General features: G+C 38.6%; 1 protein-coding gene across 1 annotated transcript in view; it reads left to right on the top strand.

Moving 5' to 3' along the window:
* COL3A1 (collagen type III alpha 1 chain) overlaps positions 1-24,236 on the top strand; it is a 48,654-nt gene that overhangs the window by 12,412 nt on the left and 12,006 nt on the right. Inside the window, exons 2-31 of the mRNA XM_079310709.1 lie at positions 5,290-5,495; positions 7,095-7,133; positions 7,707-7,823; positions 9,391-9,462; positions 12,624-12,689; positions 13,261-13,314; positions 13,523-13,576; positions 14,321-14,374; positions 14,531-14,584; positions 14,911-14,964; positions 15,413-15,457; positions 15,635-15,688; positions 16,599-16,643; positions 17,334-17,387; positions 17,676-17,774; positions 17,891-17,935; positions 18,057-18,155; positions 18,894-18,947; positions 19,076-19,183; positions 20,354-20,407; positions 20,528-20,626; positions 21,631-21,684; positions 22,035-22,133; positions 22,287-22,340; positions 22,453-22,506; positions 23,012-23,065; positions 23,414-23,467; positions 23,680-23,724; positions 23,813-23,911; positions 23,999-24,106. Coding sequence (XP_079166835.1) covers positions 5,290-5,495; positions 7,095-7,133; positions 7,707-7,823; positions 9,391-9,462; positions 12,624-12,689; positions 13,261-13,314; positions 13,523-13,576; positions 14,321-14,374; positions 14,531-14,584; positions 14,911-14,964; positions 15,413-15,457; positions 15,635-15,688; positions 16,599-16,643; positions 17,334-17,387; positions 17,676-17,774; positions 17,891-17,935; positions 18,057-18,155; positions 18,894-18,947; positions 19,076-19,183; positions 20,354-20,407; positions 20,528-20,626; positions 21,631-21,684; positions 22,035-22,133; positions 22,287-22,340; positions 22,453-22,506; positions 23,012-23,065; positions 23,414-23,467; positions 23,680-23,724; positions 23,813-23,911; positions 23,999-24,106 — 2,147 coding nt within the window. The remainder of the gene's footprint in view (positions 1-5,289; positions 5,496-7,094; positions 7,134-7,706; positions 7,824-9,390; positions 9,463-12,623; positions 12,690-13,260; positions 13,315-13,522; positions 13,577-14,320; positions 14,375-14,530; positions 14,585-14,910; positions 14,965-15,412; positions 15,458-15,634; positions 15,689-16,598; positions 16,644-17,333; positions 17,388-17,675; positions 17,775-17,890; positions 17,936-18,056; positions 18,156-18,893; positions 18,948-19,075; positions 19,184-20,353; positions 20,408-20,527; positions 20,627-21,630; positions 21,685-22,034; positions 22,134-22,286; positions 22,341-22,452; positions 22,507-23,011; positions 23,066-23,413; positions 23,468-23,679; positions 23,725-23,812; positions 23,912-23,998; positions 24,107-24,236) is intronic.

Below are 24,236 nucleotides of genomic sequence, written 5' to 3' on the forward strand. Positions count from 1 at the left end.
ATTCTTTTCTGCTCAGGGAATGGAAAGCAGCATTGCTTCACATGTTGGGGTGGATTCCTCCACCTACTCTGGTAGGGGAGAATGATAGTGTTTGTATTGAAAATAGACAACATACATCCCTTCTACTTTGTCCTTTGCTTAAACAGTGTATCAGACAGTACTGGGCCATGCAATTAACAGATGTATTTACTACAGAAGAAATGTAAAACCATTTTTTTAAGTACTCATCCTGTAAAGCAAATGACCAAAACTAGGTCAGGGTGAGGAAACACAGATTTTGTAAAAAGTAAGGCAATGCCCTTCTTAACTTCATCAGGCTTTGGATTCTGTCAAAGTTAGAAGCAAGACCTTCTTGATCTTGGTGCTTTAGCCTTTAACAGATTCACTTTAAATACAGCAGAAGTTGTTTGTTTGACTCATTATGTTTGTGATCAAATTCTCACAGACCAAAGCTCCTCAGTTTTTCTTCCCAGGCCATCATTAGGCAGCTGCTGGAGGATTGTGAGTCACCCCTGTGTGGACTATTGCCCTCTCTGAGGCAGAACCAGACAAGTTCAAGATGTTTTTTAATTTCTAACTCTTTAGTCACATCTCCATAAATTGGATATGTGGGTCTGCTACTAATGCAATAGCTGGACATTGGCTTTGTCCAAAGTGGAAAGGCCTGTGGTTTGTGAGGATAATATTAGGAAATTTTTTCCTTTTGCCATAAAACTGTGGTAAGTCACGATCATGGTGCTTGCACAAATGCAAAGCCAAAAGCAACTACAGAGCAGGTCAGATTCTCATGTGATAATAAAATCCTCTTCACCTCAGTGGAATTGGGATTATGTCCCATATGACATCTGTCATCTTTCAGGACATATGGAAATGGCCATCTCTGTTTTCCCTTGCACACATTTGGAGTCCTCTAAGCATCCCACTTATAGGTCCTTTGGAACTAAATTGTGATTTTCCTTTCAGGTTTCACTATAAGTCTGCTTATGGACAGCTGCCAGTCTTCCTAGAATGGGAAGTAATATAAAACTAGCATACATAAATTATTGCTTTGCCTTTTTTTTTAAATTTTATTCACTATTTAGGCTGGCCTGGGGAAGTGCTTCACATAGAAAAAGCCTATTACAACATGAATGCTCAGTAAACTGCATAATTTCAATTTAATACAGGCTTTCAAATATTAAACTTTTTAAACAGTGCACTAGAGATTGACAGGGCTTCCAACAAAGCATTGCAGTAAGTGCCACAGAAGGGACATGCTGTATAGCCATCATATTTAGAGCTCTGGGAGGAAGAACAAGATTATGCATTGCCATAGACAAATACTGTTCAGTTCTAATATTTCTTAAATCTCAGGCTAATGGGTATGTTTAGGAACCAGTAAGAAAAGCTGGCTAAGGCAAGTATGTGGCTGTTATATCACAAGTCTAGAAGCAGACAAGTCAGCTTTTTTATAACCTCATTATTCCTATATGCTACTTGCCAGTGCTTCAGCACAAATCAGCTTTCCAAAGGATTTTGGAGCTAATGGTTAATCTTTATGAGCAATGCAAAATGCATTATGTCATAACATGCTGACACACAGATCTACATCTGAGCACTGAGGGGGAGTCTTTAACACCCTAAGTCTTCCCAGATGTAAGTTTCCTTTGGAAATCTATTTAATACTTTCTTTCTGCCAAAGGCCATGGCAGTTTTCATTGCAGCTCTCCTAGCTTATTTCTTAATTCATTTAACAATGTCCAGAAAGTTAGAAGCAAATATGAATGTCATTATATCCATATGTCTTCAGATTTTTGTCGTCTTCCTGTAAAATGAGGCCATCTACTGTAGCATTACTGAATGACAAGCTTCTAAAAATGCAGAGAAATCTCCTTTATTTCCATATTAATGTAAAATTATCAGTCGTTGATCCATATTTTAAATTTCCATGGTTTTTATTGATATTGTTGAATAATATACAGCAGGTGAGTATTTGCAGTGTGAGAAACTGAGCACTGAGGAAAGATTCTGCTTCTGTCTTGAAAACAGAATCTTTTCTAACTAACTGTGCAAAAATGGGAAAGATTGACTTTTGTGCTCCACATTGGATCACAGAGATCACATCTCTGAAAATAACAAAACAAATCAATGAAAAAGAATTAAGAACAATGAAGAAATTGGCATATGAAGGTTCAAATCCTTGGATGTGAATTTACTAGTAAATAAGGACCTTGTTGTGTTAAACACAGTTAAAAAATATGTGGTTTTGAAAGGCTAAGAAAGTGATAGTGGGAGCTGAAAATCAGAATATCACAATTAATCAAACAAATCTTTTGGGTACAGAAAAACATATACATCTCTTTATATGTTTATGCAATTTATATAACTGCATATTACAAGAGAAAATAGTTGCAATATTAAGTTATTTTAGGTCCATATAAAGGTATTTTTATTTAACACTTATAACTTGCCTTACAAAAAAATTAATTTCTCCCCTTCCTTATTATGTTTACTAATGAAAAAAGCATTCTAGCCTGTGGAACTGGTAGGTGCTCAAGCAGAGAGACAGCTGAATAGTCCATTGCTCTGGGTGACATGGATCTGTGCCCATCCATGCTCTCCAGGGTGCACCCAACCACTCCTTCAGGATGGATTACAAGCTCTAACCTCCCCAGAAGCTCTGCTGAGGTTCTGCCTCCCACAGCACACAGCTTTCGAGGGCTTCATGTGTGCAACCAGCCACTCTGATTTGGTTTTGCTTTTGAGTCACTACAGAAGCTATAAAGATTTCATTCATAATCCTTCACTTCTATGTTTCAGCCTTCCTGTTTGTCAGGAAACATTTGTCATTAGCCTTGTCAAGACTGGGCAGCTTGTTTTTTCCCTAAGTTCCCACAGCAAGATCTTGGTTTGTGAAAAGGAGGGAAATGTTTCTTGCAGAAACAGTCAGCACCTAGCTAAGGAGAGAATCAGCTTATTTGCCTGGGATCCATGGATATGGTTCTGTGGGGTGAGAAGTAGGAAGCCAAGCATAGTGTTTAGAAACTGGCTCTGGCTTGGCAGATTAAGGAAGGATGTCTAGACCATCTTCAAAGGTACACATTGTTAGGCAGTGTCCTTTGAAGCAGAATCCTCTGATGCCATAACCCTGTGACATTGGGTGTGGGGAAGAGGCTGTCCTGGAAATGAGCAGTTCCTCTCCCTCTCCCTTGTGCAGAATATTAAGTTTCTAGAGAGGCACAAAAGGGACGAAAAAGGAAATCTTGAGTTTCTGAGTGATAGAGAATGTTTGAGGGGAGTGAGTTTTCATATGCCATTGGAAGGTTTTCCATTTTAAGATTTTTTTTTTTTTGTGTGGTAAAAAGCAGGTTAAATACTGGATCCCAGCTTGATATCGGGCAAAGAAAAATAATGGCTTGAAAATGTCTGGAAGGGGGTTTTGAAGCTTTGTTGTTCTAATCAAGAAAGTGGTCAAAATCAGCTCTTAACCATAAGGAGTGCCAGCCCTTACAAGACAACATTTGCTTGTTTCCTTCTTTTATATATGAAAAAATAACATAGGATGGTGTGCATGGGCATGGACAGCCTGTAGTAGAACTGAAACTGGGAAAAGAAACTCTTCTGTCCCAAGATCTGCCCTCCAGCTCTCTCCTCAGGGAGTCATTCCATGATTGGATTTGTCATTGCCCTTCCAGAGCTCATAGGAGGCAATGAATTCCATGGGTGAAATAGAGGAAAATGTCAGGTCAATATGCCCAAGGAAAAGCAGCTGAGTGAGAAAGTGGAAAGGGAGTAGGGGCAAACTAAGCTTGGTTGAGCACATGGCAATAAAGAAGGGGAACTGCTCAGTGTGAAATGAAAGGATTCACGGAAAATGAAAAGGGAAGTTATGTGTTATAGGAAAGGTGAAATGCAGAGGAAGCATGAGAAGAGAGGAAACACATGTAATTGTGCCCATTGCCAAAGAACATTGGTGTGAAATGAGAACACACACCCACAAATACAGAGAGGAAGAAAAAGGGAAAAAAAGAGACCAGGGTTCTAACACAGTGGTGGAAAGACTGAAAACAGAAATTAAAGGTGCAGGGAGAAAAAAAAAAATAAATGGATAACCCATAGGAAGGAACTGCAACAACTTTGGGTTCAGTCTCATACTAGATAATTGTGACCATTACAATTTGATGATATTCAGAAATTTCTGCCTTGAGCCAGTGGCAATTTTAGTGTCAGAGATTTGAATTACATCTTTTGTCATTTTGTTTTCTTTTTGAAGGGTGGTGTATAGTAGCTAAATTATCCTCATATTAAAGTTTAAGAATGATGTAGGCACGAAAATAGCTCTTTCTCCAGAATGTTGTTTTTATAAACTGAATTATTTTTAATTATCCATGAAAGAAAATCTTTCTTGACATTTACTGATACTTATGTTTGCAATCTAAGACTTCTAATAACATCTACAAAACTTAAAATGAGCTTGTAAAACTAAAATTAGATGCTCTTAGTGTTATTTTATATTGGGTTCTTAAATGACCTGGCTTTCTGGATCATGTTTTTCTAAGAAAATACCAACCCAAAATTTAATGTGTCAAGGCAGTTTTTTTATCAGCCTTTTCATGTTCATAGTCTATAACAAATTTGATCAGTAAAACAGCTGCTGGAAGGAATCCACAAAGTCATGAATATTACAGATGAACAACGTTTTTTTCTGAAAAAAAGGCACTTGTAACTTTTAAGCAGGCCAGCTGACACAGTAATTTCAAACCATTTGGGCAATTAATGTGAACATTCCTTCAGATCTGTCACATATGCTGGCTTTCAAAAAACTCTTTGAAACCCCTCGGTGGCAGCTATTAATGCAGGATGCTGGAGACAGGAGTTGGTGCTGGACAGATGGCTTATTCCATATCCATGTGCAAGGGCTCATGTTGGCACATGGGGCCAGTGGCACTCTTGCTGGAGAGCTTTGGCACGTTTATTCTTTAGCTGCAGCAGAGAATTTGATTGCTAATTAAACAGTAAATCAGTCTGACACTAAAATTACTCAAGACAGAAGATTATCAGAGATTTAATTGGGCTTTGGCTCAGCTCCAGGAGGTTTCCTCTGATGTCTGTTTATAGACTGAGAGCAGATTCTGTGATTAATGTAACAGATCCCCCCAGTGCCTGAAGAGCAGCATTTAGCATTTTACTTCACATGCATGAACCAGAAAACCGAACAAACAAATTATCCAACAGTTTTCATGTTACTCATTTCTGATTTGGAATACACATTTGAAATAATATCCAACACAATTTTGTCTCTGTTTCCAGTCACAGGATGTACCCATCTTGGGCAGGCTTATTCTGACAGGGATGTTTGGAAACCAGAGCCATGCCAAATCTGTGTGTGCGACGCGGGGTCTGTTCTCTGTGATGACATCATCTGTGATGACCAGGAGCTGGACTGCCCCAACCCAGAGATTCCTTTTGGAGAGTGCTGTCCAGTTTGTCCACAGACAACAACACCATCTCCAAGTGTAAGTTCATTCTCACTGCTGTTTCTTTGGTGTTGCTGCATTCTTGATGCGTGTCAACCTCAATTCATTTTGGCTTAGATGTTCTCAAGTGCTTTTCTTTTCAATGCCACTTTCTGAATTTAGGCAAATACTTGTATTGGACAATGCATCTTCCAGCCTTATGTAGACAACAAACACCAAAACAGTAGAAAGGGACAGAAGGCAGCAACTAGCCATTACATTTTTGATTGTATGGAAAAGCATAGGAATAATATAAACACCTTATTTTGACTTCATACTCAACCTGTATCCAGGAAAATAATGCCAACACAGAATCAAAGAAAATTAGAGAACTTCCATGGCATTTCAGAGTCTGCATTTCTTATCAATTTAAATCTACATCATCACAGAGTGAATTTCCTTTTGCAGGCTTATTGCTGACTTAATGCCCTGTAAAGGAAAGGTGATTATACTGCACATACCCAATTTATCACCATCTTTTTATAGACACTAGCATTATATAAACCAGTTGCAGCAACTTAGCCTCATACAAACCAGTTGCAGCAACTTAGCCTCAGGAAAATCAAGAATATTAGCACATGCCAAGCCCCCTGCCTAAATGTTTCAGTGAGTGAGCCAGCTATACTGAGCTTTCAGCTTATCTGAACATTTTACCAGTGTTAAGGATCTGTGAAGTTCTGCTAAAGTACCTAGGTTGCCACGAACACATTGAAGATCCTTATCGAGAAAATAAGAGAGTGAAAGGGTTGTAAGGAAGAGAGAGAAGAGGGCGTTTCTGCAGCTCTACAGCACATCTGTTTACACAAGGAATATCACACACAAATATGTCACACACAGATATGTCACCTAGTCTTATTTGCAGTACTCCACTGCTTCCAGGATCCTCTGAGCTACTTCACTGAACATGTTGAGAGGTGGAAATGAGTGGTATAGGCAAGCATGCTGGAGATTTAAGTACACCTCCCTCTCTTGTGTTTAGAGACCCATAAGTTCTGGAGTTCCTGATAATGAAGAATATGTGAACTATTCCACCAGCCTCTCTTTGACTGAAGAGTTTGGTCAAGCCATTAGAAACTGTTCTGATGACCTTGGGTGGTGTATAGGGAAATGTCATCTTGAAACACCTGAGACTGTTTCAGCCAAATATTCTTTACTACTGGTAGCAGCTGAACACAAAAAATGAAAATCCATGTAGTAACATGTAACTGAATTATTAATTGAAAAATAAATAAATTGCATCAATAGATCTGAGATTTTAAAATTAGCTCATCACACTTCACATGCTGGAATAAGAGGGACACAAGAAAACTGTCACAGCATTTAATAGTGGATTTCTGTCCCCATTGCACTCAATGGCAAAGTTGTACTGACTTCATTTGCCAAGTTTTTCACTCCAGGGGGAGTGGATGATCAAAGCAATAGTAGATTGACTGACCAAGAACCCTGCAACTTTCAAATATACTGAATAAGCATTAATAGAATTAATGTGATAAAACCATATTCAAATGTTTAAGTGTTTTGCTCTTATTTATGTGTGCAAATTTTTGTTTTATTTTTATTCTCTTTTTCAATTTAATTATTTTCCCTTTTTTTTTGCAGACTCCTGGAACAGTCATCCAAGGCCCCAAAGGAGACCCTGTAAGTGCAGCTTTTTTTTCCCCCCAAGGAAATGAACAAAACCAAGACCCCATTCCTCCAGTGCTATATAACCCATTGAAACTGCCAAGATATCCTGCTTTCATTGATGTCTGAACTGTCTGCAGCAGGACTGTACCATGTAGTTATTTTAGAGTTCTTTTGAAGTTAAAACTTTAGCTTCTACAACACTCTCAAAAATTTAAACTGAAAGAACACACACTTTAGTCCAAACTGTATCATATTTGGTTTTTATTGCTATATTTATTTCCAGAAAGAGGAAAAAAAATCTTTAAGACTCCATTAGCAGTAATAATTTCAGATTCAGGAACTGAACTGCTAAATATTTCTGATGTGTTTATTCTATATCAGTTGTAATAAGGTTCCAGCAACCAAGTGTTCCTATGTATGAATTTTGTCTGTCTTCCCTGACTGTTTGCTTGTGACCTTGTTTAGGAGATGTTTCCCTCCACAGTGACACATGCTTTGTTACAAAGGGAAAGATTTGTCCCTCAATGTCCTTGCAGCCAAAGACAAGTGCCAAGATCTGTATCTGCTGTATTTGTGTCTTTGCAGGGTCCTCCTGGATCTCCAGGCATAAATGGTCTCCCTGGCCCACCAGGACAGCCAGGGAACCCTGGATCCCCTGGCCCCCCTGGAATCTGCCAGTCATGTCCCACTATTGATGGAGGTGTAAGTCATTGTTTTGTTCAGCTTCTTCCTTGGTGCTCACAGCCATGCAAAGCAATGCTGCAGGCACCTGTCCCTTGCACCTTCCCAGGTGCTTTGCTTTCAGTGGCATCCATCCCATTTGTGCCTCTGGAAAACAGAGCTGGGGGGTAGGTGGGGTTTTGCTGTTCTTTTGAGGGTTTGTCCATAAAATTTCTCTGGAGTGCAATTAAATATCTGCCTTGCCTTACTTTTTAAAACTTTTAGGGCCAGATATGCTGAAGGATTCAGGTAACTCAGAAATAATCTGATCAGAAAAAATGTAATGGAGGATTTCCCCATAAGCTTAATGGTTAGGGAAGTCTCCTACTTTCCTATATTTCATCAATTCATGTTTAATAACAGAACATTCCCATAAGACTAGACTGAAGCACTGCTCCTCTGCTCACAGGGAAGTGCCTGCCATGTACTATTTGTCATGGTGCCTCTATTTCTGGCTCACTGAATGCTGAAGTCATTTCAGAAGAGCTGGGCACACTCAGCAAGAGAGCTTATTGCAACTAAAGTTTATTAGCACTGAGCCCCAGGCAGTGCTTTGTCACGAGGTGACATTGGCACCCATGCAGGCCACCAAGCCCAGATTTACAAGATGGGACTTCTTTAGCACAAAGCTAATAAAAAATTGTATGTTAAAACAATTGCTACTTTTGAATGAAGGCCACTGATTATAACTTCTATATACACTTCCCATTCCTAGATAAGCCAGAAACTGAGGAAAGATATCTCCATTTTACTTAATTCTGAGAGGGATTGTCTCTGCAGAACTGAGCTGTGGATGAGTTAACCAGTCCCAGTGACGCTGGTTTGGGGTTTAGAGAGGCAAACACAGGAGAGGAAAGAGGCTGAATTAGTCTCCCATTCCAACACTGTATCCAAGATGTGCTGTTGGATCCTGACAGGAGTGTTGGTATTGGGAGCACAGGAGTCTTGCACCTGGCCAGTGCAGGAGCTGGACCTGCAGTGGTTTGGGAGAGCAGGCAGAGCATTGTCTGCACTCAACCCTTCCTGCTCAACCACCTGGGGGTCAATAATACATCACAATAATGCCACATCATATGACTGACTGCTCATGTGAAATGAGTCATTCATTAGGCACAGGTAAAAGAAATCAGGACCATGATATCAATAATAAACAGTCCTGTTCTTTAGTGCAACAGAAAATATTTCAACTTCCTTGAGTGACAATTAAGTCCAATAGAAAAGAGACAGACAGAGAAAATGGGGAAAGAAGCTAAGAAGGAGTCAAACCAGAGTAAAAGGAGAGAGAAAGGCAATTTTGTGGTTCAGGTGAGGCCCAGCTGTCAAGAAGAAAAATGGATGTATCCAGCCTAGGGAGCTAATTGCCACCATGACCTCAAAGGAAGACATTGTCTGGGCTTCTCTTATGTAAATATATGGCAGCTATATGTCAAACTAGTTACTTCCATGCATTTGCTGTACCACTGTAAGAAAATACCTATTTGATTTGTAGCAATCACATTTTTGTCTTTTTTTTTTCTTTTTTTTCTCTTTTTCTCTATTTCTTTTACAGGGTTTTTCTCCACAGTATAACTCCTATGATGTGAAGGCTGGTGGAGCTGGTATCGGGTACCCACAACCCATTGTAAGATGATAAAGCTTTTTTTCTGTCCTTTCTTCTTTTTCAAGAACAAATTTTCTGCTTGTAGATTATACCTTGGATGTGTATGTATCCTGATTTTAATCTAACAATATAAGTTTTCATTTAATTATTTCCTGAAGTTTAATGTAATATAAGGCACCAGTTTGTTCAGCAGTACTATTTTGGAAAGTAGCTGTAGATCATGTGGATTTTTTATTTTCCACTTTCTTGCTTCAGTTTCTTACCTTCCTTTTCCTGATCTGTGTCTGTGATTCACCTTCTTACACAACATTTTTCCCTTTCTGTCTAATGTACATTCCTTGTTTATCTGCTTGATATTCTTCCACTTTCTTCCCTCCCTTCCAACAATTTTTACCTCTTCCACCACCTTTAATCTTCCTTCACCCACTCACTATCATTTGTCTTTAATGAGTATGATATTCCATACTTGCTAACTTTTCCACAATTCAAACTTGCTTGATAACAAGTGAGTAAACCCTTCTTATAAACTTTATTCATTCCAAAACTCAAAATATTTTAACGTTTTCTTTTCACAATTACCACTTTTTTTACCCACAGTTACTCAGACTGTGTACTAAGGATGCTGTGTCTGCCTGCTAGACCTGATCCAAGATTTTCAGGTTTTTAAATGAGAAAAAGCATGGACTGCCTCAAAGAGTTATACCTGAGCTATGTTTCATGTGTAATATAAATCTGAATGTTGCACCTCATGATTTTCCTTTTAGGCACTGGGATTTAGAGATATTTAACATGAAGAGTTCTTGATTCAGGCAATCTGCTACATAGAGGGAGTGGTGAATTGCTGTTACTGGAAATTGGCTGTGCTTCATTAAGCATAATCATTATTTTCAGCCTAATTCTGCATAATATGGTTTGGGGATCACATGATGTAGCATATCAAGGCAGTTCCAAGAAAATGAGGGAGGAAGGAGGGAGTTCCCATTGGATCATCATGTGAAATAAGATTTACTAATCACAACAGCTCTTTTTCCTGAAATGTAGTCATTATTTTCTCATCTTTATTTTAATCTGTTTCTACCTCCTTCATTTGCTAATATGATCATCCACGCATTTGTCTTCTTCAGCCTTATGTTTTTGTCCCTGTTGATTCATTTATTCATATTCACTCCTCACAGTTTTCACCCACAGCTGTCATGCCATCTACATTCTGCTACGTGGTGTCTGAATATGGGATGTGCTGACCCAGGCAGATAACTGAGACATCTTCAGTTAACAACTATGGTTAACTCCTCTCTATTTTGGCTTTTCCCTGAAAGTGATTAGTGATTTCTTGTGCTCTGACTCCTGGACTTGGGTTAAAAAACCCTACCAAACTGTTTTACTGAGCACCCTAGAACATCTTCAGGGTTGTCTGTCATTTTCAGGTCATAAGGGCTTTTATATTGCATTACAGCATACACGACCTCAAAGTAAGTACTAGCAGTTACAGGCAGATGTGGCTGAAATCACTAGAGCTAAATAACATTTATAATTTGCTTTACATAGACTAATTTACTTATTATATTATAAATTTATCAGTTTTCAATTTAAATACTACTGATGAATAAATATCCAAACTGAAATAATTTGGAATATTAGTAGAACACTGAAATATAGTACCAACATTGCTGTGTGTAGTTACCATGCCTGGTATTTCCTCAGTCACCATCTCTCCGTTGCTGCATTCCCGTGGCTTTACAACACTTGTAGACTGATTTTGTGCTTTACATCACAGTTTCTCTTCACTTGTGTGTAACCTCCACATACTGTCTTTGTCTCTCTTCACCAGTGCACATTCTCTAATTGGAGGATGCTCATATGTTCAAAGTCTGGAGATTCAATCAGCAAGCACACCCCTAACTATCACTTTGTCTCAGTGTGTAACTTGAAAAAATTGTATCTCATTTGTTTGTAGCTGTATGACTGATTGATTGATTCATTGATTGATTGATTGCTATTGATGAGTTGATGTCTTTAATTCTGTAGTTACCTTATTCCAAATGAGTTCTAACAATTAACAGGGACTGCTCACTGTATTCACACATCAGGGGCAACCCCATTTCCCAAACCCTCACACTTCTGCATCTTGCTGTACTTCTCTCCTAGAATTAGCAAATATTAAAATGGCTCACTTTTTTAGACAAATGACAACTATGAATTAATATTATTTATTCTTTCAGTATAGTAATGTACTGTCCTACATATGCCAGTATAGTACAGCAATATTGATAATCTTGTATTTTAAAAATTAGGTTCATAAAATTGTAATACATGACCTTTTCTGACACAACATGACAATATCTCACGAAACACATTACATGCAATATTAACTATGGAATACTCTGCCAGCACACAGTGATCCTCATGTCATCAATATATATGATTTTTCTGGCTGTAAGAAACATGTCAAGGGTTTAATTTAACAAAATGTTTTTTTAAAGAACTCCCTATAGTTGCAGACTACTGTGCTAACTTTTAAATGTTTTCTGTTTTGTAGTATCAAATGCTTTTGTGATTGTTGCTACAAGAAGTAGAAACACTGAGGTTTTGTTTAGTCCAGACTTCCTTTCTTTCTTATGGCTTAGTACTGTTAAAGTTCAGAAAAGATTTCACTGGTGAAAATGTTTGCCTTACTGACAACAACAAAAGTATGGCCTTAATCCAGTGTATCTCTAGGTCATGAGCAATCTCTAGTGCTGGGCTAATTAAGCTCAGTGACACAGCAGAGAAGCTGACACTCATTTAGTCTGTCTAACAAATTCATTCTACTTTCTATTCTTCCCCTTCAGGCAGCTGAAAAGCAGAGCTCTGAGCATCCCTCTAGGGTCTAGAGAAGGGCAATAATGGCTCAAAAATGAAAAGTTACAGCTCTTAAAATACCTTGGGAGTATGTTAGCCAAGCCTGCAAGGGGCAACCCAGTGAAGTCTTTTCTGAAGGGACACCTAGACAATGTATTTCTTCAGCACTGTGTGAATACATTGCTGCTTCCTTTTTACTACACCAAGTACAGGTCAACAAGGATTTTTCTCTCAACTAATTATGTAAAAGTTTATTTCACAGTTATTGATGACTATTGCAACTATATTAAGCTTTATAGCTATATTACACCATTGTAACTACTGTTTTTTAATCTACACTATAGAGTGGCTTTCCAGGACCCCCTGGCCCCAGTGGCCCCCCTGGCCCTCCTGGTCATGCAGGTCCCCCTGTAAGTAACATTAATCTTCTTGTATGAGCTCCTCCTTTTCTCTTTCATAAATATTAATTACCTTTTCAACTGATAAATATGGCTACTATGCTGAAGAATTTTATGCATAAATATCATCTTGGACTGTACCATCACCAAGGCTCAAGAGCTGAGGTCAATACACTGTGCTGGCTTAAATCCTTGTGTACCCCTTGAGATCTCTGTAAGTCCATGGGGTGTCAGCTAACATTATTTGAAGACATGCAGTGGCATGCCTGACATCCTGTTGACATTCCCAAATGCCCACCCATAGAAAATTTAACAGGAGGTAAAGGAAAGTGGGATACCCATTCAGTGAACATACCAAGGGTCTGAGTTTTTCAATATCCATCTCCTTTAAGAGGAGCAGTTTAATTCTGCTTTCATGGAGGCATGTTCTATCTGGTTCTGGTATTTTCACCATTGGTCATTTGTCCACTGATATCTGACTATAGTTTTCCTTACAATTATGAGATTATAAAATACAACAGCACCATGAAATGGTGCATGTAGTTGTTCACCTCTTAACTGAGTCTTTTTTGCTGCATTCCAGGGCTCTGCTGGATACCAGGGCTCCCCTGGAGAACCAGGACAACCTGGCCCTCCCGTATGTACCCATTCAGTGCCACTGTGCATGTTAAAAACATGATCTCATAAGCATGAATCTGTTGTCACCGCTGCAGCAGATGGAAATTGTACAGTTTATTGTGATGCATGTCAAATGTCCAGGTTTTTATGATGCCTAATGCATTTTTAGTGTGAAAAATAATTAATATTTGTTATAATTGTAGTTAATATTAATTACTTTTCTACAGGGACCTCCAGGCCCTGTTGGAATGATAGGCCCAGTTGGTCCACCAGGAAAAGATGTAAGTTCACTATTATTCACCCAGTTATTAATAAATTGGAAGAAAAAAGTTCATTAAGTAACAATGCAACAGAGCACATTGATATTATTGCATTTGAGAATTTTTAACATCTCCCTATTTCTCCATTTGACAACATGACTTTAAGAAAGTAAATCTGGCTTACATAAGGTCTAATTGTCCATTTCATAAAAGGTTCAATTTTAGTAGGTCATTTGATTGTTTAAAAAAAAAAACCAACAAAAACAAACATAAGCATGAAGCATGCTTTATTTGGTGCAAAATAAATTAGCAATTATAAAGAAAATCAGACAGTAGTGATAGCTTTTTTCTCCCTTTAAATCTTACTATGGGACTTAGAGCCATTGACACCATTGTCTGTGTCACAGCTGGGACTCCTGAACAGTATCAGGAAAGGTGCAAACATCTACAGCTTTTGTTGTGTCCATTTTGAGTGTTTTACTAAGAAAAATAAGTTTTCTGGGATCATCTCATGCTAAAGGTTGTCTTGAAGTAACTTAGAAATTAACTAGAATCTTGTTAAAAGCTGAGTTTCTAAATTCTGGCAGTTGTTTTCCAGAAGGCAGTGTCAGAGTGAGCTGTCACCCTGAGAGGATTTGCAAGATCACCACTGTCTTTGGTGGAAGCTTCACCTGCTTTCTCCTAGTCTTGTTCTACCACAACTGGTGCTTTGCCAGTAAGTCAAGAAATAAAAAACCACCAAAAAAATTTATTTTCTTTCAACAGGGAGAACCAGGAAGACCAGGCAGGAATGGAGATCGTGGAATCCCTGGATTACCGGTATGGAAAATCTCCCAATAACAATGGTCTTCTAACATAGGTTTTGCTTTCCCATATCAAGTTAGTCAAGTGAACATGACACAGAGTTAACATTGGCTTGTGCCCTTCATACAATAAGTACATGATTCATTAATCTTTCTATATGTATGTCTTTAGGGTCACAAGGGACACCCTGGAATGCCTGGGATGCCTGGGATGAAAGGCCAACGAGTAAGTATTGAGTTTATTGATTATAGCTCAGTCTGTTACTCTCCTTGAATTAAGGTGTTGCAGAGTTATGATCTTTCAGTCATCATTTCCAAGACTGAATCATAGAATGAAAGTTAATTTCTGCACAATGTACTCTTAACTTCCATAACTGAGGTTACCTCAGTTGTAGAGCTCCATCCCTAATGCCAAAAAGGGTTCCAACAGCTGATAGCACTCATTATTGAAAATATGCCCCTTCTGGGAGCTTAATATTTTGCCAAGAGGAATCAAGTTTTCCAGAATGCAGGAGGAATACAATATACAGATATGGTTTTACTTTCCCACAGGGTTTTGATGGAAAAGATGGTGCCAAAGGTGACAGTGGTGCTCCTGGTCCAAAGGTAAAAATCTAGTGTCATCTTTTTAGTAGGTAGAGTAATGACCCCCATTATTTGTTGCATAGCTGTGCTTTGCATCTTAAACAACAATAAGCATTAAAGAAACCCATTTAATATCTCCATGAAATGAATACAAGTCATTCCCAAGGAGTCAGATGTTCTGAACCATAGCATGTCCCAATTTTCCATCCATAATTAACATGAGATACCAAAATGAAAGGACATGTCTCAGTCATCTGACTTTCTTGTATAGTATTTTAAAAGCTGAATCTTTCTGATTTTTATTTCCTGTTTAATTTTTGATTTGACACTTGTTTAGATTTCTCAGAACTCAGTTCATGCTGAGGACCCCTAGCACCTCGTAGAAAGAGATAAAAAATTGGGCTTTTTTCCTGTGTGTAAACCAAAAAATGTTCTCACCAAAGTTCTTTTTGTTTTCTCTCCATACCAGGGTGAAACTGGTCTTCCTGGAGTAAATGGAGCACCGGGCCAACCGGTAAATACAATCCTGGAGTGTTTAAATGTTAGCTGGATTGTTCCTCATCCTTTTAACTTTAATTACTCTACCACATGCAGTGGACAGCAGCAAGTTATACAAATAAGGGACATGTCTCTTTGCTCTACCATCATATTTTAGAACCATTTAACAGAGTCGTTTTGACATGTTTTCTAGGGACCAAGAGGTCCAGCTGGAGAAAGAGGAAGACCTGGGAATCCTGGTGGCCCTGTAAGTAATTGCAAACCTTTTTCTCATCCAGAGGCAGCACATATTTGGATTCAATATGTTGAGAATTCCCTACTTCCTTAAAGCAATTGTAATGCAAAGGAGTAAAAAAACTATACAGCATCTGTAAAAGTCTCACATGAAAACTTTTCAGTCCCCAATTAAAGATGTAACACTTCTAACCCACAATATTTTTATCATCTTATTTCCTGTTTCACTTTTTAAAAATTAATAGATTGTGCATTGAGGAAGAGTTCAGTGTTTCAGCACAAGCTCAGGTTTGGCAAAGAGAAGCAGGGAGGTGGAGTGGAAACAAAGAGTGGCAGGGGATGGCAGAGAGAGGGGAAAAATGCAATCTCAGAAGTATCTTGTGGAAAATTATATAATTCCCCTTTGATGGGTTAGAGGGCACGTCCCTCTCTCTGAAGGAATTCTTAGTTCATAGCATTCAACACAATCAACAAAGCAGTTTACAGCCAGCACCCTGTTTGTGCAGACACTGCATAATTTCAGCAGAGGGTCTGGGCTAACATGGCTTCAAGACAGGCAATCATCAGGTTTTTGGAGTGGAGTTTAGTCTTTTATGTGAATCAGAAGTGACTGTTACTTTGAAATACACATCCATTGCAATCTTATTCACACAGACAATGCTTTGTAGCTGTTATTTCCTTATGAAATTTAATAAGAATGTATTTTTACATCTTCCTGTCTCAGTGCAAGTCACGTTGGACATTCCTTCAAAACATATTTAGTTAATTACTAATTTGGAATTTTTCATTTAAGGAATCCTTGGGTCTTAACTAAGTGGGAATGTACAGACACAAAAATATGGTCTCTGAATCATGGACATGAAAGGATGTGGGTCCTCTGTCCAGGATAGTGCTCTGTACCCAACACCTCTCTTCTTTTGTAGGGTGCCCACGGCAAAGATGGATCTCCAGGAGCAGCAGGCCCTCCTGTAAGGCAACTTTGACTTTCAGTATTTGTGTTGCTATAGATTAATTACTTGTGCAGTGCCAGCAAACCCCAAACTGGGGTGCACTTGTTCAAGAATGAGCATTTTATTTAATTGTATTTCATAATTGCATTGGTTAATATACTGAAAGGAGACAGTGAAATAGGAGAGCTTTAACACTGTAAATCAAGAAATGCAAAAATTATTCTTAGAGAGCATATAGATGGATGGAATTGCTACACTTCCTGATGATCAAATTTTGAATGATCTTACCAAATCAATTATTTAGCTATCTGGAGTTGGCAAATATTTTTCTTTCCCATCTGCCTAGAAACCTGAGCATGTCCACTTGTGTAACAGCTGTATTGGCTTTCTTTTCTCTTTCTTTTTTTAGAATTAGAACAAATTTTGAAAGTTTTTTATAACCTAATCCCCTTAATGATAGATTTCATGTTTTTAAATTTAAAACACAGAAATTCAACTGAATATGTAAAAGTCAGGGTAACTAAGATGTAGGTGTGATATTTTAGGACTAGCCAAATTTCATCTTTTACAGGATGATTTATATTTGCTATTTTCCAGGTGTTTCCTTACTCAGAGAAAAATCCCATAATCAGACTCTCTTTTTTAACATAAGATTAATTCCATATGGTTTTTACCTTTTGCATTAATAGTATTTCTTTCACTTTTAAGGGTCCCCCAGGTCCCCCTGGAACCGCAGGATTTCCAGGCTCTCCAGGTTTTAAGGTATTCAACTAAAGACACATAACTATTGGGATTTGGTGCTTTCTCTGGTTACACAGCTTATGTCACTCTACATCATTATTTTATGAGCCCTCCTTTTCCTGGCTGCTATTACACAGTTTGCAAGCCTAGAGCAGACATGCTGCCATATGCAGCATGAGGCAAGCCCAATCCTCTTCACTTTCGTGAATGGCCACAACAGAGCACGACTAAGTGGTAGAAACCACCAATTTAATGCTGATTGCCCTGGAGATTACTGAAAGGTCTTCATTTAACTGGTTTACTCTGTAGGGTGAAGCTGGTCCTCCTGGTCCTGCTGGTGCTAGTGGAAGTCCTGGAGAGAGAGGAGAACCTGGTCCTCAGGGTCATGCTGGGCCACCTGGCCCTCAGGTACATCCGTAACACTCGGGACCTGAGAGGTGCTGTGTCACCTGCTCTTCACAGAGCCCCAGCAGACCTTTGTTCTGGATTAGCAGCATTGGTTACTCAGATATTTATTTTTCCAGGGCCCTCCTGGAAGAGCTGGAAGCCCTGGCAACAAGGGTGAAATGGTGGGTACTCTTCACATCACTGCCATTGCTGTGCTGTGTTGGTGAGGGCCACTGCTTGGACTGGGTAGAGTCCATCAGAGCCATTCTCTCTTCATCTCTGTCAGTTGTTCTCTCTCTGCAGGGACCTTCTGGTATTCCTGGTGCTCCTGGTCTTCCAGGAGGCCGTGGTCTTCCAGGTCCTCCAGGTGCAAGTGGGAACCCTGGGGCCAAAGGCAGTCCGGTAAGTTACTAATGGTATTCACACAAACAAATATGGTGGAAGTAAACCTGATACCATTTTAAAAAACTCCATTGATCTTCTCCTATTCACTTCAAATGGTCTAATAAATTATTTTATAATGAAAATAGGCAATCATTTTTATAAATATATAACATATTTTTTTGTACATATAGGTATTGCTATATATAAGATTATACATAAATATGGTAATAACACCTAATTTCTTTCCTAAATTATCTACCAGTTCAGATACAACAAAGATACTGCTTTTGTAAATTGGCTACATCAGACAAAATCTGTTGTTTTACAATCAAATCTGTTTTAATTCCTAGGGGTGAGTCCACTGTCCACTAAACCCCATGAGTTGTATCTGGTCTTACCCTGTCACCCCAGCAGACCCTTTTTTTACAGCCTTACACCACATCTTTGTCAGAGAGAATATTCAGGGACTTTAAACAAAAGACTCAGTGATGTCTGAATTAGCTCAGGAACAGACAAAGTTTTGGTCAATGGTGTTTAAGACTGAATCACTTCTTTCCTTTACTGGATTTTTAAGGAGTCCCATGATTTCCACTTACAGATTCAGCCAATGCATGTTGATTCCTTTGCAGAATGTTAAATAAAGGAGTCAATAATTTGAAATATCATGTCTACTTCCTAGTGTTTCTGCACATCTAGTAGCTCTAGAATGATGTCCAGTTGGAGCCCATGATTTTAATGGGATTTTCTACATTTTAGGGAGATCCTGGTAAGGATGGTGCAAAAGGAGATCCAGGCCCAAAAGGCGAGCGTGTAAGTGATTTAAAAATGTGTCCAGAGACTTCTTTCAAGGAAGTCTGAACCCTGAATCATTCCTTATACAAAACCTGTTTGGTTTTTTGGAGACTTCTAATTCACTGATGGGTTTCTGTTGTTGCCAGGGTGAAAATGGCACCCCAGGTGCTCCTGGGCCTCCTGGTGAGGAAGGGAAAAGAGGTGCAAATGGTGAACCCGGGCAGAACGGAGTACCTGGTACCCCTGGAGAAAGGGTGAGCTGTGCTACACAACCTAAGACAGAGACAGAAACTCTGAACTTCCAAACTCTTCCAGGAGAAATTTGGGTCCATTTATCTTTTCAGGAAATTTCCAGATGTGAAACTGGGTTACAAAACTGGGGAGAGTTCTTATCTAGTTTCTCCTCTGAATTGCAGCTCTTGGATCTATCTCAGTTGGAAATAAATTGATTTCTTTCAGTTTTTGATATAGAAGAAGCAGTGATTTTGTATATCTGGAAGTTTTACCAAAAGAATTTGCTGAGAAGCAATCATAAACTATGAGAACTACAAAGGCAACAAATAATCAAAATTTCAAAATTACTTCTCAGTTAAAAAAAAAAAAAAAAACCAATCAAAATAATTTCTGCTCTGGAAAGTGAAATTAATGCAAATTCTTCTACATTCAAAATATGTCTTTATGTCTCTATTGTTAATATATCTTCAATATCAATAACAGCAATATTGCCAGAATGTCCTCTACATTATAATATTTCAACTGCTAACAGGTTTTTTGACTAGTATATTAAATAATTTTCCAAAAATGTAATAATTCTCACAGAGGAACCTATGAATTTTTTTATTCAACAAAATAAATAGCAACACCATTGCAAATTTTAGAATTCCGTTTCCATCGGAAACAAAGGAAATTGAGCTGATCTATTTGTAAGTCCTTACTTAATAATTGATTGCAATATTTGCTGAAGCTGTGAGGAAACCAAAGATGCATAATGAACTAATTAATCATACTAAACATATAAAGAGGGCTGCAAAATAAAATTTATAATTCAAATTTCTTTTATAAAGACAGTATTAAATATAAATATTAAAACAATTCAACAGAGCTCTTCTCAATATTGAATTAGAGGAAAATAATTGCTCAATACTGAACGTGATTTTTGGTTTTTCATAGTATTTTAGAAAACTCATAAATAATGATGGAGGGCCAGCTAAAAATAAAGGAAAGGTTATGATTTCAACAGGAACACTAGAATCAAGGACAAAATACTGTGCTATCCTTCTTATTACAGTGAAATGCTGAAATGCCACTTTTTTGTTTCCCATTAATTTTCAGAATGACAAGTCTAATGGTAAATAGTTTAGAAGAAATTGCTATTACCTGTGCCATACTGCCTATGATCCATAGTTTGTTCTTTTATCTGGCAGGGCTCCCCCGGCTTCCGTGGCTTACCCGGCAGCAATGGACTTCCAGGTGAAAAGGTATAAATCTTCCTGAAAAAAGTCCTCCAAACTGTTGGAGAACCCACGTGAATTTGGATGGACAGTTTCAGGTTCAGTGATGCTGATTCCCTTGCTGTGAATCTCCACATCTGTCTCCAGGGCCCTGCAGGTGAGCGTGGCAGCCCAGGTCCCCCTGGCCCCAGCGGACCCGCGGGAGAGCGTGGACAAGACGGAGGCCCAGGTCTTCCTGGAATGAGAGTAAGACAGGACATCTCCAAGGAAATGGGATAAACTCTGTTACAGATGACTCCTCTGAGCTGATACAGCAGAGGAGTCCAACCAGAAATCCTTTCTATAGGCACCTGTAGGCAGTAATATCATCCATTTATGGTGGGACAGGTAACTCTGCAGAGCATGGGGCATCAAGAAATGCCTTTAGCATTGGATGATTTTCTGCATTAGCACTTTACATCTCAGCAAATTCTGGCATTAGGTATTAAGGGGTTTTATTTAAATATATTTATATTTCAATTATTATGTAAATAGACTTAAAAGTTTAAATAATTAAATTAATCATTAATTTAAGTATTTCAATAGACTTAAGTATTATATTTTTTTGCTTATTTTTAATTAAAGCAAATAAGCTGTTGATCAGTTCTTTACAGTACATATCAGTAAGATTTCAGAGATGGCCTATTGTATAATACTGACAGAATGTGACAACATCTAAGTGTACATGGAACAACATTCTGGGAGTTGTACTAAGAATTAGCAACTCCTAATAACAAATATATCTACGTTCAATAGCCCAGCTGCAGGCCTCTGGGAGCTAAACAAGATTTTATTGGCAATGAAAATGAACTATTTAGAATACAATATTTAGAAATTTAAATAAGTTAATGAAAAACTGTTGCACATTGTGTTGCTTTCAGAAGCAGAATTGTTTAATTCTTTTTTTTCTCCATCTAAATATAATTTTCTTTCTACATAATGAAAGAAAATTTTTGTTCTAGTTGATTAATGTCTGGTGTCTCATTTATATACAACTCTCAGAAAAAAACAATAAGCCCATAATGACAGAATCTGTTTGCTTTCTCCAATTTTCCCACTTCATGGGATGCAAACGGCAAGAATTTTAATCTTTATTAAAGAGGATGATAACAAGCAAGTAGTTTTTATATATTTATATTTATGAATTGAAACTTAATAATGAACATTATAACTGAAGTATAACACTTTTTTTTTTTTTCTTCAATTTGCAGGGCTTGCCCGGAATTCCAGGAAGCCCTGGAAGCGATGGGAAACCTGGCCCTCCAGTATGTACATTGTGCAAATATTTTATCCTAGTCCTCCTGCTGACCCAGCCCTACCCTCATCCCACAGTATCCACATGACAGGTTGTTATCACAGCCAGGTTAATTGGCTCATCTCTGTTTGCTTTAGCTGCCAGAACACTTTTTATGCTCTATCACTGTAACAGCAGCCTGCAAACCCTGCAATTTCATACTGTGTGAAATGCAGAGTAGATGGGACACAAGTTGTAATGCAAAACACATAATGAGTTTTGATCAGTGCCTCCCCCTCACTCAATGTTTAATGAGTCCTGGGAATTGCTTTATTTCACCCCACAGATGCCACATCTTCCTTTCTTTTTTGCTCTTCCCAGGGCAATCAGGGTGAATCTGGGCGCTCTGGCCCACCTGGCCCTCCAGGCCCACGTGGGCAGCCAGGTGTGATGGGTTTCCCTGGTCCTAAGGGCAATGAGGTGAGTGGGATTTCTCCTCTTTTGTGCTGATGCTTGACGAGTCAAATGTTAAATTGAATTGCTCCATAGTGGGGCTATCACACTCTGCTGCTTTACATGATTGTCCACTGACCACAAACAAGTGTTTCAAGTGTAGTCTGTCTTTTTTGTAAGGGTGCACCAGGCAAGAATGGAGAAAGAGGCCCTGGTGGACCACCTGGACCACCTGTAAGTTTTGCTAATATTTTATTTAATAATGATATAATTTTAACAATGACTTAATGAGTCTTATAAAAATGGCATCACTCTCTAACCATAGTCTAATTTTGTCTTTGAATAGGGTCTTGCTGGGAAGAATGGTGATGTTGGCCTTCCAGGTCCTCCAGGACCTACTGTAAGTGTGGTGGGCCCATTAAGGCAATGATGGGAGTCTGGCAGCTACAGGTAGACAATGGAATTTAGCAGAAGGAAAATATTTTAAATGATATAAAGCAATCTCCTTTTATGAAGACAAATAAAAGAGGTCTTTGTCATTATTTTAATGAACAAAGATTCAAAACTTTGATAGGAGAAACTTGAGTCAGGTATACATGGTGTAGATTGAAAAGTCAATTTAGAGCTCTTGGTCCTTCCAAGCAGAAGTTTATTGTTGCTCCCTTTAATGTTTATGGCACTTCAAACTCCTATCAAGTTAAAATGTGTCTGCTGAATCACATCTAATAGTTGGAGTGGAAAGGGCAAATAGCACACCACCAACAAACATTAGTTTTTGAGCTTGTGCAATGTTGTTATCATGTCACAATAAGGAGGAGCAGATTAGAGGTGCTGTGGAGGTGTTTGTGTGTTGAATTGTTCTCAGGCAAGTTCATGGATTTTCTTCATCATTTGTTTGATTCTAGGGTGCTTCTGGGGAGAGGGGAGAACCAGGAGCAGCAGGCCCACCCGGCCTCCAGGTGCTGTGTGTTTATTGTTTTATGGTTCTATTTAATAGACTAACACAAAGTTTTCCAATAAAATAAATATAGGCATCTGAACATTTACATTGGAGTGCCCAATATCATCATATTTTGAATATAATAGAATATAACAAACCAACCACTTGACAAAAGTTACTGCATCATTGCAAACCAGATGATTAGCTGAGGCTGTGTCACCTAAACCCTGTAGCTATCAAATTGGCATCTTCCTTCTGAAGGATTGGAATGAGTTGGCCACACATCTTTGTGTCAAAACGAAAAATCTGAAGATAGAAAATGCATAACTTTTCTGTGTAACATGGATAATGCTGTTCCTTCATGTAGGGATTGCCTGGGGGACCAGGACCAGCTGGAGAGAATGGAAAGCCTGGAGAACCAGTAAGCAGTAATTCCTTATTTTTTAAGTAACAAAAAAATTATTGAGAAGTTCTTCCTAAATTGTATTTCCAAATTCAGATAGCTCTCAGCTCATCTCAGAGCAGCATGGTCTGATTTGGGGAATAATATGGGAGAGAAACAGGATGTCAGCCACAATGCAGGTGTACTAAGTAAAGTTCATGGATAACCTACATTTATTTTCTCCTTAACAGGGGCCAAAAGGTGATATTGGAGGACCCGGATTCCCAGGCCCTAAGGTAAATAATAAAGCAAATTTTGTAATTACATGAATTAATTAAGAAAATATGAGCCTGGAAACAAAGAATAACAAATTTTTTATCACAGGGTGAAAATGGTATCCCAGGAGAACGTGGTGCACAAGGTCCTCCAGGACCTCCTGGAACAAGAGGTGGACCAGGTCCTGCTGGCACAGAAGGTGCCAAGGTACCCACTGAATTTCTTCCTTTTCTGTTATTCTGCTACCATTTGTGTTAATTTTGATTTTTCTAATTAGTTTTTGTTTCTCCTTAGGGTCCCCCTGGCCCACCTGGTCCCCCTGGCGGCACAGGACTGCCTGGCTTACAGGGAATGCCAGGAGAAAGAGGAGCTTCTGGAAACCCTGGACCTAAAGGGGAGAGGGTAACACAAACATGCTTTTGATTTTATACTGGGTTTGCCCACATGTTCATTTTGGCCTGATATCAGAGCTGCAGATTGTGTAGCAGTACTGTTGGTTTAGCAATGGGATGTGGGTCCTAGAAAAATGTGG

Source organism: Erithacus rubecula (genome assembly GCF_903797595.1).
Source record: "Erithacus rubecula genome assembly, chromosome: 8".
NCBI lineage: Eukaryota > Metazoa > Chordata > Aves > Passeriformes > Muscicapidae > Erithacus > Erithacus rubecula.